Genomic DNA, 14,086 nt, shown 5'->3' on the forward strand with positions numbered 1-14,086 from the left:
CATAAGTATGTTATTCCTGGTATGTTACTCAGTGGTTTGTTATTTAGCAGCACTCTAGTTATTGAACCCTCCCCCTTCCCCTTCACCTTTGCCTTTCCCTTTCCCTTTCCCTTTCCTTTTTTTTTTTTTTTTTTTTTCCTGCCAGGAGGCCCCACACTGTCATTGTGTCAAGCCTGTAAAGCTATATAATACTTTATTACCAGCTTTCATTAATATCTGTGTAGCTGAATTGAAAGAGGAAATAATTTTGCCTCCTGTCAGCTTGGGGTGAAAATCTAGAAGATACGGTTCTTGGCACTGGCATAAAGAACAATTAAAACACTTCTGTCAGTACAACATGTGATGTGTATCCTCCATCCAGCAAACAGTTGGTAAATTTACATGCTAAATTGGTAGTTTTCTAAGAAAAGTAAGCCTCTGTGATCAGGTTAATGGACACTATCAGTCACTCCATTGTGACTTTTGGATCTGTTGGGCTGCTTCAGCTTGATCCTAAAATGGAAGGAATACTAAATATATTAAAATTCCTGCAAGTTCCCTTAAAGAGATGGATGATTGAGATCTGAAGAAAATTCTGGAGTGTTAGCTCAACAATATTACTAGGTACCAGAGAACTCGAACAAAAAGAGGATGAGTGCAACAGCCTCTTTAAAAGCTCTGATGAACATTCATAGAATCATAGGACCATTCAGGTTGGAAAAGACCCTTGGGATCACCGAGTCCAACCATCATCCTTACTCTACAAAGTTCTCCCCTAAACCATATCCACCAACACCACATCCAAACAACCCTTAAACACATCCAGGGATGGTGACTCAACCTCCTACCTGGGCAGCCTATTCCAGTGTCACATTCAGAACATTAAAAACAGGAAATTCAATCATGATGCACATAGCCATGTAAAAATCAGCTTTCATAAATTTCACTCCTCACAGAACAATTTGACAAGGGATGATCTCTGACAAGAGCAAAATTGATGGTGGAGTGTTGAGGGCCATACATGAGCAAGCTTCTACACAGTAGCATTTTTCTGTTTTTTCTAAACATTTTCATAGCGTTTTCTCATGGCTTAAGATTTGGAAAGACAGTCATTTTAAGAATTATTAGGTATGATTCCATGCTTGACTCTCAAAGACTAAAGTTAATGTTGAAAAAGTCTTTTGAATTCTACTCTTCCTTGCATACAATTTAAGAGGTACCTCCACAGGCAAGTTCCAGGTAGCTGCATTTCAGCACAAAGGCTCACAGGCAAGGAAGAACTCTATAATAATTCTTTGAAAACATCTTTCAGTGCAGCACTTTGCAGCACTGAAAGATTGTGTTCATCAGGAACTGCTGTGACTTTGAAGGAGTTTCTTTCAACAACAGGGCTCTGATGGTCTTATTCCAAAATCTTTCCTGGGTTTCCGCATTGGACACTGTCAGAGAGAGCATATGTTGTAGATGAACTTTCAGGATGAGACTGATATTTAAACTCCTAATTACAGGGTCTATATGTGTTTAGGTTTTTAAGCTCCTGTTATATTCAGTGCAAATCTAGAGATCATCTCACTTGCCCCAGTGTAGGTGTCTAGTGCTGCTTATGATGCCTCCAGGAATCCTCCAGTCACCACTCCACACAGGCACGTCTCGTGCCGTATCTGCCAGGCTCACACGTCTCATAGAAATACTGGAATGCCTCACATTTCACTTAGCCACTAAATGTGAGACTCCGAGGTGGCTCCCTGGTTGAGGCAGAAAGTAGAGTCCAGGGAAATACTTTTCTTAGCTTACAGTAGACACTCGTGTTTGGTCAGCAGACCATCTAGCCCTTCATTGACCTTACTGAGAGCTCAAATACCAGCTTATACATGAGCACCAGAGGAGTGATTCAGTTACCTAGACATAGGTATCTAGTACTTCTAAAGATACCCTAGAGAATCAGAGAGATCTACACAGATATGACACGAGACGTACTGGAGGGCCTCACCAGTTTGTAGTGCAGGTGGAGGACAGGCAGGCTGTCCTGACACAGGAGACATCTCTGCCTAGACTACAGCTCTACTGCTACACTGCACTCAGTTTCACATATCTGAATCTGGAGCTGACTCCTACTCCTTACATACATATAAGTCTATACATATATTTATATATAGCACAGAACTTCTCAATCTATTTTATCAAGGGCAAAACCACTAATTGTCCTGAGAGGCTGCTATAGGCAGAGAAGATACTAGTTTTTTTATAATGCTCCTTCAATGTTTATATATTTGCTACCTTCATAAACTAAATAGCATAGCCAAACGTAAAGATAAATCACTATGTGGAATTCTAGGCCTTAGAACACAAGACTACCCCTATTAAAAAAGGTTCTATTTGTTGAACCTCTCAGTCTTCTTAATAGATTTATACTACTGGCCTCAGATTGGATTCCTAATCTGTTTTCAAGAATTGAAATGCTGTTCAAATCTTTAGTTGAAACTATCTCTGTAGCTGTTGTGAGGAAGTGAAAGCAGGTAAGTTTGGCACAAAAGAATTCCAGGCATGGCAGGTTATGGAAATAACAGTACAGGACCACTGATTGTAGAAGACAGTGACTTTGGACATTTTCTTCTTTTATTTGTATCCTGTTGCTATTCTGATTGTAAACTTGAATGAGTGCTGTAAAGTGGGGTTCAATGAACATAAAGCAAAACTGAAAATGTGACCTCATGAAGACAAATCTGACTTTTTCACAGATGTCATTTTTGCATTAACCTTCTGAAGATTCTGATTTACTTTAGATTTTCAAATATTTATAGCTAATCTGTTTTCATCTCCTCTTGGTAGAAAAGTGCTTTCTTTAGCAACATGAGCTGAAAACAAAAGTGAAAAAGCTGGCAAATAATGACAGAAAAGTGCTTAATCATTCCAAAGCTATAGTATTTAAAGTTTGGTAGAACTTTGTTACCTCCATTGTCCTTGAACTAAATCTATATTTATCATCATCAGTGTTTTCTGAACTTCTGCAAGCTGCTAAAATGGAGGAATAGATTGACAGCTGGTTTCAGTCGTCACAAATAACACTACCTGCCAGGAACCGCTCCATAAGGACCCTCCTAGTCAGATCTTTTCATTTTTTGCCAATAAAAAATGGCTCAACATTTTGTGCAGGTCAAGAAACTATTACGCTCCCCCCTATTTTGGTATGTTCCTTTTGCCACTGCTTCAATTTTGGAATATTATGATTTAGTATTTGTTATAAGGTGATGGGTGCATATTGTAGAACACATTGCCTACCTCAATATTGAAATTGCTAGCAGGCCTGTTTATGGCACCAGCACATCCATTTCGGAGTCTTTCTTTAGTAATTATCACAGGTTTTTCTATGCAGCCACCCACCCTACCTCTGATGCATATAAACACAGACAACTTGGGTTTATTGCCAAGATGTAATGACACTTACGTGCAGCCTTTTTTAAATCTGAAAACAGTCAGCATCCCTCTGAAACATCAAATAACAATACTTTTGGAAATCATATCTCCACCTCATATGCAATTAGCCATCTCCACCTTTATGGTGTACCTCTCCTTAAGAGCTACGTATTGTTTTCAAGTGCCCAAGTGTTCATATGGAAGACTGAATATGTGGATAGGCTACTACATCTATTTCATCAATAAACTGAAATATACCCTACGCAGCCTTTTGCGTTCATCTCTGTCTATCAGTATTTTAAACCTGTCAGAATAATCTAATTAATCTGATGCCAGTGGGAAAAAAATACTCAGCTACTCACTCAGGCAGCAAGGAGTGGGAAGAACCAACTTCATGCCCTCACATTCCACTTCGATACTGTGTACTTCAAGCCTGACAAAAATCACTCTGCATTGCCTCCTCCATACTCACTACTAGCTAGACTGCTATTAATCAGAACATAGAAAAAAGGCACTTAGTTCATGAACTTCTGTGGGAGACATTTTCAAAACAAGAATGATACTTTAATCTCAACAGATGAAGAGCATTATACAAGTGATTGTGACTGATATTTTCCAAAAGAGAGTTTTAAATAAGAAAAACTACAAGACATCATGCAGCGCTCATAAAATCTTTCTCCTTCTTTCTGCCCGTTTCACCAATATAAGTCCCAGTTCTGTAACTAGGTGAAAATTCAAAAGAACATCTTAAAACAACAGGTCCAATACATACACGGGGCCTACAACCTGCATATGTTCCCCTAATCCTCTCCATGATGACACACGCTGTTACCTGAAGGACGTACAACCCCAACATAACAGCTTCCTCATGAACAATGTTAGCTTGTGGTGCAATGCAGGGTGGGGAAAACGACCCATGAGGCTTGGAAGGAAAATAATGGACTGAGAGTGCTCTGCACATAATAAGAGAAGCCTGACAGACTGAAGTTGGGCTATGAGTGCTGCTTCAGAGAAGAGCACTGGCTTCATCTCATGACACTGTGAGTCCTCAAAGGGCAATTTCAAGAAGTAGAAGGATACTAAGAGACATGAAAGCGTGATGAGGCCACATATGGGGAATTTTCTAGGAGATAAGAGCTCTGTCAGACATGATAAGACCTCTGTCAGAAGTCCAGAATCTATGCTGCCAGCATCTCAGGAGTGGAAAATAACTCTCCAGGCTGGGCTACTTCATGCTGTTTCTTGACTTTTCACCTTTAGACTTTTTATCTATTTCTGGGAATGCTGTCAGACTGGAGGCACTTTGCCTGCAAAACTGTTTATCCTTGCTGTCAGAGTCTCTTCCCAAATAGTTTAGGTGAGTGCCTGAACATCCACATAGCGGCCTGCCCCAGTGGCCTATACTATACAACATCCTCACGCAGGACTGTTCACTCCTCCCAGCTGCCTCCTACATCATTTCATTCTCTATGAAACTACATGGCAACACTGCTAAAAAAGTAGAAGTTGAGACATGTTTTGGTATAAGACCAATCACTGCTTATTCTGATCCAAACTGCATGCAGTGCATTCAAATGAAAGACAACCTGGATAATCAACACCTTCTCTTCTGCCTTCCCTTACTCCAAATAATTATCAGTCAATTAAATGCATCAAGATTTAGAAAATATAACTTCAGTTTGTCACAGCTAAATAATGCTCCTTCTCTACCCACCTCCCCAAAAGTCCCAATATAGCAAACTTGCCTACTGATCCACTGGATAACTCTTCCTGTGCAGGAGTTCACAACTGCTGTTAATGCAGAGTAGCACATAAATGCCAGAGTATGCTCTAAGGTGCTGGTCTCCTTATCATCAATATCAGAGGTCTGGCCAGACCTTCCCATAGCTTTCTGCTAGCTCTTTTCACACCTAGATGTGGGATGATGGACTGTTGCCTCTCTTGAGAAGATGCTGCCACCTCATGACCTGGGACCCAGGAACTCCAAAATGTCCTGGATCCTTTTGTTCACACATGGTTAGAAAGTCCCTGGCAAGCACTGTGTATGTGGTACACAGCAGCATTAGAAAATGTTTGGCTAGGTTAGATTCCTGGATTCACATCTGGTGTACAAAATATCAGAGCTGCCATCTTCTTACATAACACTTCTCACCTCACCCATCTCTTCTTCCAGATGCCATTTTCCTTATTTCATGCTTTTACCCTGTCTCTGGGACCCATATGCAACAGGATCTTCACCAAGGAATATGTTGCATGTTTCTCAGTCCTTCAGAAATGTCTATCTCCACCTTTTAAGTTAGAATGTTTGGGGTTTTGTCTGTTGTAATAAATACTTTTTACCCCAATATTTAGCCATCACACTGAACTTATCCTTTCTTGGAGCTTTGAGAAACTGCCAAAAAAATGCTTGAAAACCAATGAAATACAAATGTTAACACCACAGACTTCAGTTTTTACAGGCTAACAAGGCCTGAAGTCCACACAGAAGGTGAGGCCTGGCTTGCCAGCTTGACTTAGACTGGCAGGACTCTGCTTTAGTCTGTAGGGTGAGCAAGCAGCAGAAACAGTCTGCAAGTATGAGATGGAGAAATTAAACATGTGTAACATTTCCTAGCACAACAAGTAGAAGAGAGAGGATTTTTCCTAAAGCAGTTTATCATGTGAGCTTACTGGCAGTTCCAGGAGAGCAAACCACCTATGAGTGACAGGAGGTAGGTATGGTCTCTTTTCACCTTATACTTACAGCCCTGTACCAGCAATTTCTTTTCTCTGCATGTGGCATGACAGCACAGCACACAAAAAGACAGTGGAGTTAAGCTGATCCCAAAGACTTTCTGTCTCTCATTCAGGAAATGAAATGCACATTTCACAGCAATCTTGCAGAGGTAGAGATAATTGAAGAAATTATTTGCAAAGGTTTACTAAGCCAGAGCATCAGAAAGTATGCAGTGACTGTTAGGCACTGACTGTTCATCTAACGTTGACTAAACATGAGCTGAGAAAAATTTAGATATCGAGTATCTTGCTGGGACACCCTGGAAATACAGAGGTGATGTACAAAAGTAACTGACACACTACAGGCAGAAAGATTTTCCTCTTCATAGAGAAACTTGCCTGTACAGTGGACAGAAGACATGGATAGAAGTCTAACTGAGGACACCAGCACCTCTGGGGAAGACAGTTTGAGGGTAACATTTGATCTGTGCATTCAAAGCACCCCTAGACTGAGTAATCTGCTATACAGGAGATTTACCTCCCAAACTGCCTTGATGTCTACTAACTTTTTGTTCCGGGCTGACCGGAGGAAAGCTGCAGAAGCTGAAGACTGCTAGCTTCCACCTTCTTCCCACGACCCTCTTTGCCCAGCAATGTTGTCACACAAACTGACCTCCTCACAACAGGACTGAGCCAAGGACATATCATTATCATTTCTTCCCTCCCTGTCCTGAACTTCTTCCTCTAGCAGTTCTCTTATGTTTGCAAATGCCAGGCTGGCATTAGCATGGTATTTTTTTCAGACATCTGCAAAAAGCTGTCCCTAGGGTGTCCACCTATAAAAATACCCCACAGTATCACAAGATTGACATTTAATAGTGAACAGGGAAGCATAAAAGCACTACCATGTGTTTTGCTAGCCTTTGCAGTCAGGTTCCCATGCCCTGCATCTAGTCTGTCAGCTCATACAATGCTACACAAATTCAAGTTTAATAACTGAGACATCAGCTTCACTTATGTGCTTTGTAGCATCCTTAGAAGACAGCTACACCTCTGCTGCACTCTTCCCTGAATATACATGCATAACAAGGCCTTCAATCACTCAGCTAGAGATTCCTCAAGCAGGAGAGCATGCTTTGTTTTAAATAAAGGTATTCTAATTTTTTGATGCTATTTAACCTCCATCTCATTTGTGGATGCTGCATGCAATTTAACAAGCTAAAAATGTTTTGTGCAGATAGTAAGTTTTAAAGAACAACTTTTTTCCCATCTTAATTTGGCATTCAGCTATCCATCAGGGTAAGCAACAAGTGATTTGGCAGATAATTCAAGACATATGGCTTTGAAGAACTGGTAATTTAAAAGTACTTGGACAAGTTTCCTCATCTCATTCACCTTAATTTGTGTTATTCTCTCAAACCAGGACACTCTCTTACATGTGTTCTGGCAGTTGGTACAGCTAAAAAGTGTAGAAAACATAATGCAAGTGAGAAAATAACCTTTTCTTTAGTTGTATTAACCCATACCACAAAAAAACCTCACTCACAAACTGAATAAGAGGAGTCAGATACAATTTAAAGAAACATACATGCCTCATTTGTAGTCACCAGGTGGCACCAGATATATCTGTATACTGATTATCAGCTTAAACCCCCTGTAACACATATGGTCTTGGAAATACAAAGCACATTACTGATGGTAAAGCCCAATGGGTGAGTGGTCAGTAGACTAGAGAGTTTAGATATAACTTTAATGAATTCTGACTGTTGTCTTTTTCTTTTATCTTTACAAACAAAAGTAATAATAAAGAGTAAAGTTGTAGTATGAAATAGGAGGAAGGAACTTGATTCTCCAGCAGAAAAAATACGTATTTCTGTCTCAACACTGAAAATATAAATTTTACTAAATAATTCTATGCATCCAGATTTCACGTATTTAGCCTATGGTAATGGGTCTTCGACCAGAAGGTACATCTGAACATATTAAATATATACAGTTTTATCTGCTTCATTGCAGCATTAATGCAAAAATATAATCCACATTTACGTTCTCTTCAGCATGACCTGCTCCTAAAAAATAAACCAATGTGATTATCTACAGATAAGATGCTCATAGAAGTTTAATAGTTGTTGGGTTTCCCATTGCAAACAACAGCACCTGTGTGGAAGTAACCTATTTGTTTAAAGGCCATTTTTTGAAAGCACTGGCTTGCAAACAATATTTGCATTTGCAATGAGCAAGCCTAGCCTTGTATAGACACATGACATTGTCTCTGCTTAAATGATTAATGATTATTCTTCATGCTTTACAGTAATGGGAAGACCCTCAGCAAGTTCAACCAGGCAACCAAAGAGGAGACGCACTCCAGTGGAGTCTGGCACTGAAACAACACTGAAACAGTGTGTTTAAGCTCCAACCCAGAGAGATTATCTCTAAACTTGAACAATGCAGTTTGTGGCTAATTTAACACTGTAGTATGCATCCAAAAAGTAAGCCTTTCATCTGCTATTGCATGACACTCACCTAAAAAAAGTTTTAGTATTTGTATTTAAGTGTTTCCATTACAGTAGCTGTGGCACATACAAAAAAAAGTAATCCTGAAAATCTAAAAAAATGTGTGAAACTTAGGCACTAGCATAAGGTCAATTTGTAGACACTCTAGGAAGTTCAAAAAAAGTGATTTATGCCATGTTAAGACATGTAATTGAGAAAAACAGCATAAGTTGCTCTCCAGGGATCTCAGTTTTTCTCCATTGGTAAGGGGAGTTGAGACAGCCAGATCTGAGAGGAAACACAGCTTTGGATGGCTGTCATCAAGTGAGAAGAACTCCACTCTGCAAATGGCAACTTCCACTACAGAGGCTGGAGAATGGAGACACAGGTGGTTTAACTGCCTTGGCATGAGGCCCCGCACTGAGCCTTCCAGGTCCTGGAACATTGTATTAAGAAATTCCCATACATTACATTCTCATCTGCGCGATCAGCTGAGAAATAATTAAAGAAGTTAAACATAAACTGAATCTAGTTTTCTTCCCTTTCTCTGACATGAATCTGTTGTCATCATAAAAGAGCTCCGCTTTCACTGTCTCAAAGAGAAGGCAGACACACATTTATACAAAGGCCTACTATATTTCTTTCTTTCTGTAATAAAAAAGCATAGAATTCATGCTATTTTATCATCAAAAATTATACTCTTTCCCTATTTTCTGAAATTCTATCCATAGCAAGTACAATATATTGTAATTAAAGTATATTATATGCATTGTCTGTGAAAAGGCTGTAATCATTTAAACATACTATTAATTGAAAAACATTAATACAGTACCTATAATACATGAAAATTGAAAAAGATGAGCACACAGTACAATATTATTACAATGTTTAATGTTTTTCTTCTTGAAAGAGTCGCATGAATATCAGAATTAATGGGCTATGTTATCCTTTCTCCAGCAGTTTATTACAATATTTATTTATTTATTGCAATAGGAAGGATACACAAGAGGCTAGGTACCTCCTAGAGAGGTCTCAAGGCAGTGCAAGGGGAAACACAGTAGGTATCACATTTATGAATGAGACTGTAATTATTTTTTCCTTTGAGAGAAGACAAGGAGAAAGGGAGATGAGTTTATACCCTTTTAGCTGTACTTGAGAGGATGGGGACAAGGCTGAAGTTCTAATCAATTATGCCATGTCTCCTGTGTTGCCCTGCTGAGTTGGGAGATAGAGACCTCCACATGGAGGGGCTGAAACCTTTTTTGACTTTAAAGGGAGTTTCATAATTAATTAAAATGGATCACATCTTACCACTACTGTTCTCTTTGGAATGTTTTACATCTTTGAGTGATTAAGGACTTCCCCCTAATATCTGCAGGAATAATGTTACCATGTCAGAGGTCTCACAAGCAAAACCTCACTGCTTTACCAACTTCCAGATTTTCCTGAGTTTATAATGGACGCAAAGTTTTGACTTGAAAGAGTTTGACTTTTCTTACTGCACAGTCTTCCAAGATGGTGCTTTTGTGTGTGAACAGTTAAAAGTGAGCCCAATTCTGGCTTTGTATAGGAGGCAGTTAACAATTCACTCAGCTGTAAATGGAAAACCTTGTTATTCAGGCTGGGGTTAAGAAGGATACAGGATGTTTTTATCCTTTCTTATTGGAAGCTAGATCCTATGTGATTTAACTACATCAAACTGATACGCCTTGTGGACTTGTATAGATTTGACTGAATGAGATGACCTTGACAGGCCCTAGAGGCGGTCAGCGTGTGAACCTCATGAAGTTCAACACAGTCAAAGGCTGTGATCCTGGGCTGGGGCAATCCCCAATATCAATAAAGGCTGGGGGAAGAACAGATGAAGTGCAGTCCTGCCAAGAAGGATTTGAAGATTCTGGTGTATGAAAAATTGGACACCAGCTGGCAATGTGAACTCGCATTCCAGAAAGCCAACCATATCCTGGGCTGGATCAAAAGCAGCAGGTCAAGGGAAGTGATCCTGCCCCTCTAGTCCACTCTTGTGAGATCCCCACCTGGAGTGGAGTACTATGTCCCGTTCTGGAGTCTTCAGTACAAGAAAGACATGCACCTGTTGGAGCAGCTCCAGAGGAGGGTTATTCAAATGCTCAAAGGGCTGGAGCAACTCTTCTATGAAGACAGGCTGAGAGAGCTGGGGTTGTTCAGCCTGGAGAAGAGAAGGCTCTGGGGGTACCTTATGGTGGCCTGTCATTATATAAAGGGGGCTTATGAGAAAGAAAAAGAGAGACATTTAACCAAGGTGTGTAGTGACAGGACAAGGCACAGCAGTTTTAAACTGGAAGAGGGAAGGTTTAGATTGGGCATAAGGAAAATATTTTTTACTGTGAGGGTGCTGAGACTCCGGCACAGGCTGCCTAGAGAAGCTGTGGATGTCCTCCCTGTGAAGTGTTCAAGGTCCAGTTGGATGGGCCTTTGAGCAACCTGATCTAGTAAAAGATGTTCCTGTCCATGGGATGGAGCCTGTTTTAGATGATCTTTCAATGTCCCTTTTGACCCAAACCATTCTATGATGTCCAAACACAAATTAATACAATGCATGCAGCATCAAAATAATTGTTTTTCTGATTATAAATACTTGTGTGCAAGAATGACAGTTGCTTTTTCTTTTTTCCATGGAGCTTCCTTCCTTTGTAGAATTATTCTTTTTGCATTACAGCAGATTACAAACCTAGAGAAAATCCTGCACATACCTGTTTCTCCCCACTGGGCTTCTTGTGGTTTAACAGCAGCTCCACAGCACCAACTACCTCCTTTCGTATGGCATGCAACAGAGCGTCTCCAACATATACATTAAAACTTAAGAGCAACTCAATGAGCTCAAGGTTCTCATTTTCAATTGCAATAAGGAGCGCAGTTCTTCCCAGGGGATCAATGCAATTAATATTGATCTTGAAATAAATTTCTGCTTCTTCTAAAGCTTTCTTTACACTGGCATAATCTCCTTTCTCCACGGCGTTCAGATAGGCTTTCTCTGCATGTGACAGTTCAGATTCTGCCCGTACGATACGAAGAGGGATACGATCTCTGTAGGGAGCATTGACACTTCTTTTGTAGTAGAACTGTGCCATATTTTATGCCATTCTAATACTTTGTCTCTGAAATATGAAAAGAAAGTTTAAATCAGCAGTATATTTTGGGGGTACAGTGTACCAAATTAATATTTGCAATATATAAGTATTTAAAACTCATACTAAACAGTGATGTTGAAAAATGTATGTATAGTATAAATTGATACAACTTTTAAGATCACCAGCAAAATGTGGAAACCAAAAAATATAACCAAGTTGTCAGAACTTACTAAGTCAAAGCACATCTATTTGCATACCACTGGCTTTTATGCATTCCTTAAACATGTGGCAAGTGTGAAGTACACAATACAATGTAGTTTGCACCAAATGTGTAGCTCCACTTCATCCTTAATTTCTTTATTAAATTCCACTACCTCATGTTTCCCACAGATTAACAGTATGCTCATACACAATTGCTGCTGCAACTACAGAACGCTTACATCTTCTAAGCTTGATTATGGTAGTGGTTATGTCACTTAGAGATTGTTTAGTTGCCCATCAAAGGTATGTAGGCCTCTTTGAGATGCACCAGTCATCTCACCTACACTCCAGCATGGCTTGGGTCTTTCACAAGGCCTGTGCACATCTGGTACCTCTGTGCAAATATCTGATATCCTACACAACCAAGGTGTCACTTCATGCTTGTTTGCAGACAACTAAATACAGCCCTACAGCCCTTCCTAGCTTGTGTAGAAAGAATGTGTTAGGTGTTGGAACAGCTATAAGCATTAACATCTTCTTAGTGCTGCTGAAATACCTGATGTATCTGTGGCAGGCACAGATTGCATAGTTCAGTGGTGAGCTTTCCTACTAAGATTTTGATTCAGTCTTGTATATTGTTAGAAAAGCATTTATGTAGAATTATTTTCCAAACAGTACTTACTAATGAATAAATTAGAATTCAGAGCCTAAAAGAAAAAAACAAAATCCCTATGTGATAAATTCCCAAGGACTGGTAGATAATCATAGTTTTGATTCTGAACTTGTAAGTTCTAAGCTAGAATTAATACTGAAACATTGCAACTATGAAACAACTCTAAAGTCTTATTTATAATAAAGGGTTTAATGCCTTGTCTTTTACTCTATACTTTGTGCAAGGACTTCACAAAAATAATTCCTTGTAATAGGTTATTTTCTCCTAGCTGTATCTTCTACCTGAAAAAGAAATACAAAAGGAAAAAAAAAAAAAAAAAAAGGAAAAGAGGGAAGAGAAACATTTTATTTGAAAGAACAAGGTACACAAAAAACATTTCCTTCTGCAGTTCAGCAAGAGGTTGAACAATTTACTAGTCAAAGAACTGTAGATTCTTGTCATTTTATTAGCTGAGAATGCAAGTTGCAGTAACTGACTGCCTTTTCTTCCATTTCCTTCAGGCATTAAAAAAATAAACCTCCACTGAGGTACTAGTTTGTAAAATATACTGTGCAATTTTATTATAGTAATGCTTTGATTAATCAAAAATTTCACTAAACACTGTGAGGAACACAGTAGTTCACCTGCTCCAGTCTCCTTGTGTAGTGATGTGAGGTAAGTTCAAAGGCTGTTACTAATGTGCTTCTTTGTTTCCCAGAACAGATCAAGAGGGCTTGAGACAGTAAAGGAGACATATTAGAAAGAATTCCCCTCCAGATCCATATACAGGAGCTGAGAAATTGCAATCCTTTGCAAGACATTTCCTAGTTCTCCCTCCAAGATGGTGCAGGTCTGAAGTCTGGGCTACTGGACTCTGTGGATTATGTTCCATTAATCTACTTCTAAGAATGATAAAGTATATATCCATCGTACAGTTTTGGTGTTCACAAGTAAATATCTACAATAAAGGCAGGTTGCTATATTCCTATAACAGCTTTAGGGCTCCATTCCACTGCTTGCAAATTGTCATCTGGTGCTGGATGCTAAGGGGCATCCTGCCTAACTCCAGCTGCCACTTCAGAATGACTTATGTTTCACAAGGGGCCTATTTTATATTTGTCAGGCAGATGTTGGGTTAACCCACAGCAATGCAAAATCATTATTCAAATTCTTAGTATCTACAAAGAGTTCCTCAAAACCGCTAGAGGACCCCTTGAGTGACTGCAACATTTAACCAAGGCATGTAGTGACAGGACAAGGCACAACAGTTTTAAACTGGAAGGGGAAATGTTTACACTAGACATAAGGAAAATGTTTTTTACTGTGAAAATGTGGAGACACTGGCACAGGCTGCCTAGAGAAGCTGTGGACTCCCCATCCTGGGAAGTGTTCAAGGTCCATCTGGGGCTTTGAGCAACCTGATCTGGTGAAAGATGTTCCTGTCCATGGGATGGAGGCTGTGTTAGATGATCTTTCAATGTCCCTTTTGATCTAAACTATTCCATAATTCTATGTTCTCTTT

At 39.5% G+C, this 14,086-nt stretch overlaps 1 protein-coding gene across 1 annotated transcript in view; it reads right to left on the reverse strand.

Annotated features, from left to right (window-relative positions):
* The window catches only part of TRPC4 (transient receptor potential cation channel subfamily C member 4), a 144,713-nt gene that overhangs the window by 78,363 nt on the left and 52,264 nt on the right, over positions 1-14,086 (reverse strand). The window contains exon 2 of the mRNA XM_051638820.1: positions 11,334-11,738. Coding sequence (XP_051494780.1) covers positions 11,334-11,711 — 378 coding nt within the window. The 5' untranslated portion in view covers positions 11,712-11,738. The remainder of the gene's footprint in view (positions 1-11,333; positions 11,739-14,086) is intronic.

Source organism: Apus apus, chromosome 1 (genome assembly GCF_020740795.1).
Source record: "Apus apus isolate bApuApu2 chromosome 1, bApuApu2.pri.cur, whole genome shotgun sequence".
In the NCBI taxonomy this organism is placed as follows: domain Eukaryota; kingdom Metazoa; phylum Chordata; class Aves; order Apodiformes; family Apodidae; genus Apus; species Apus apus.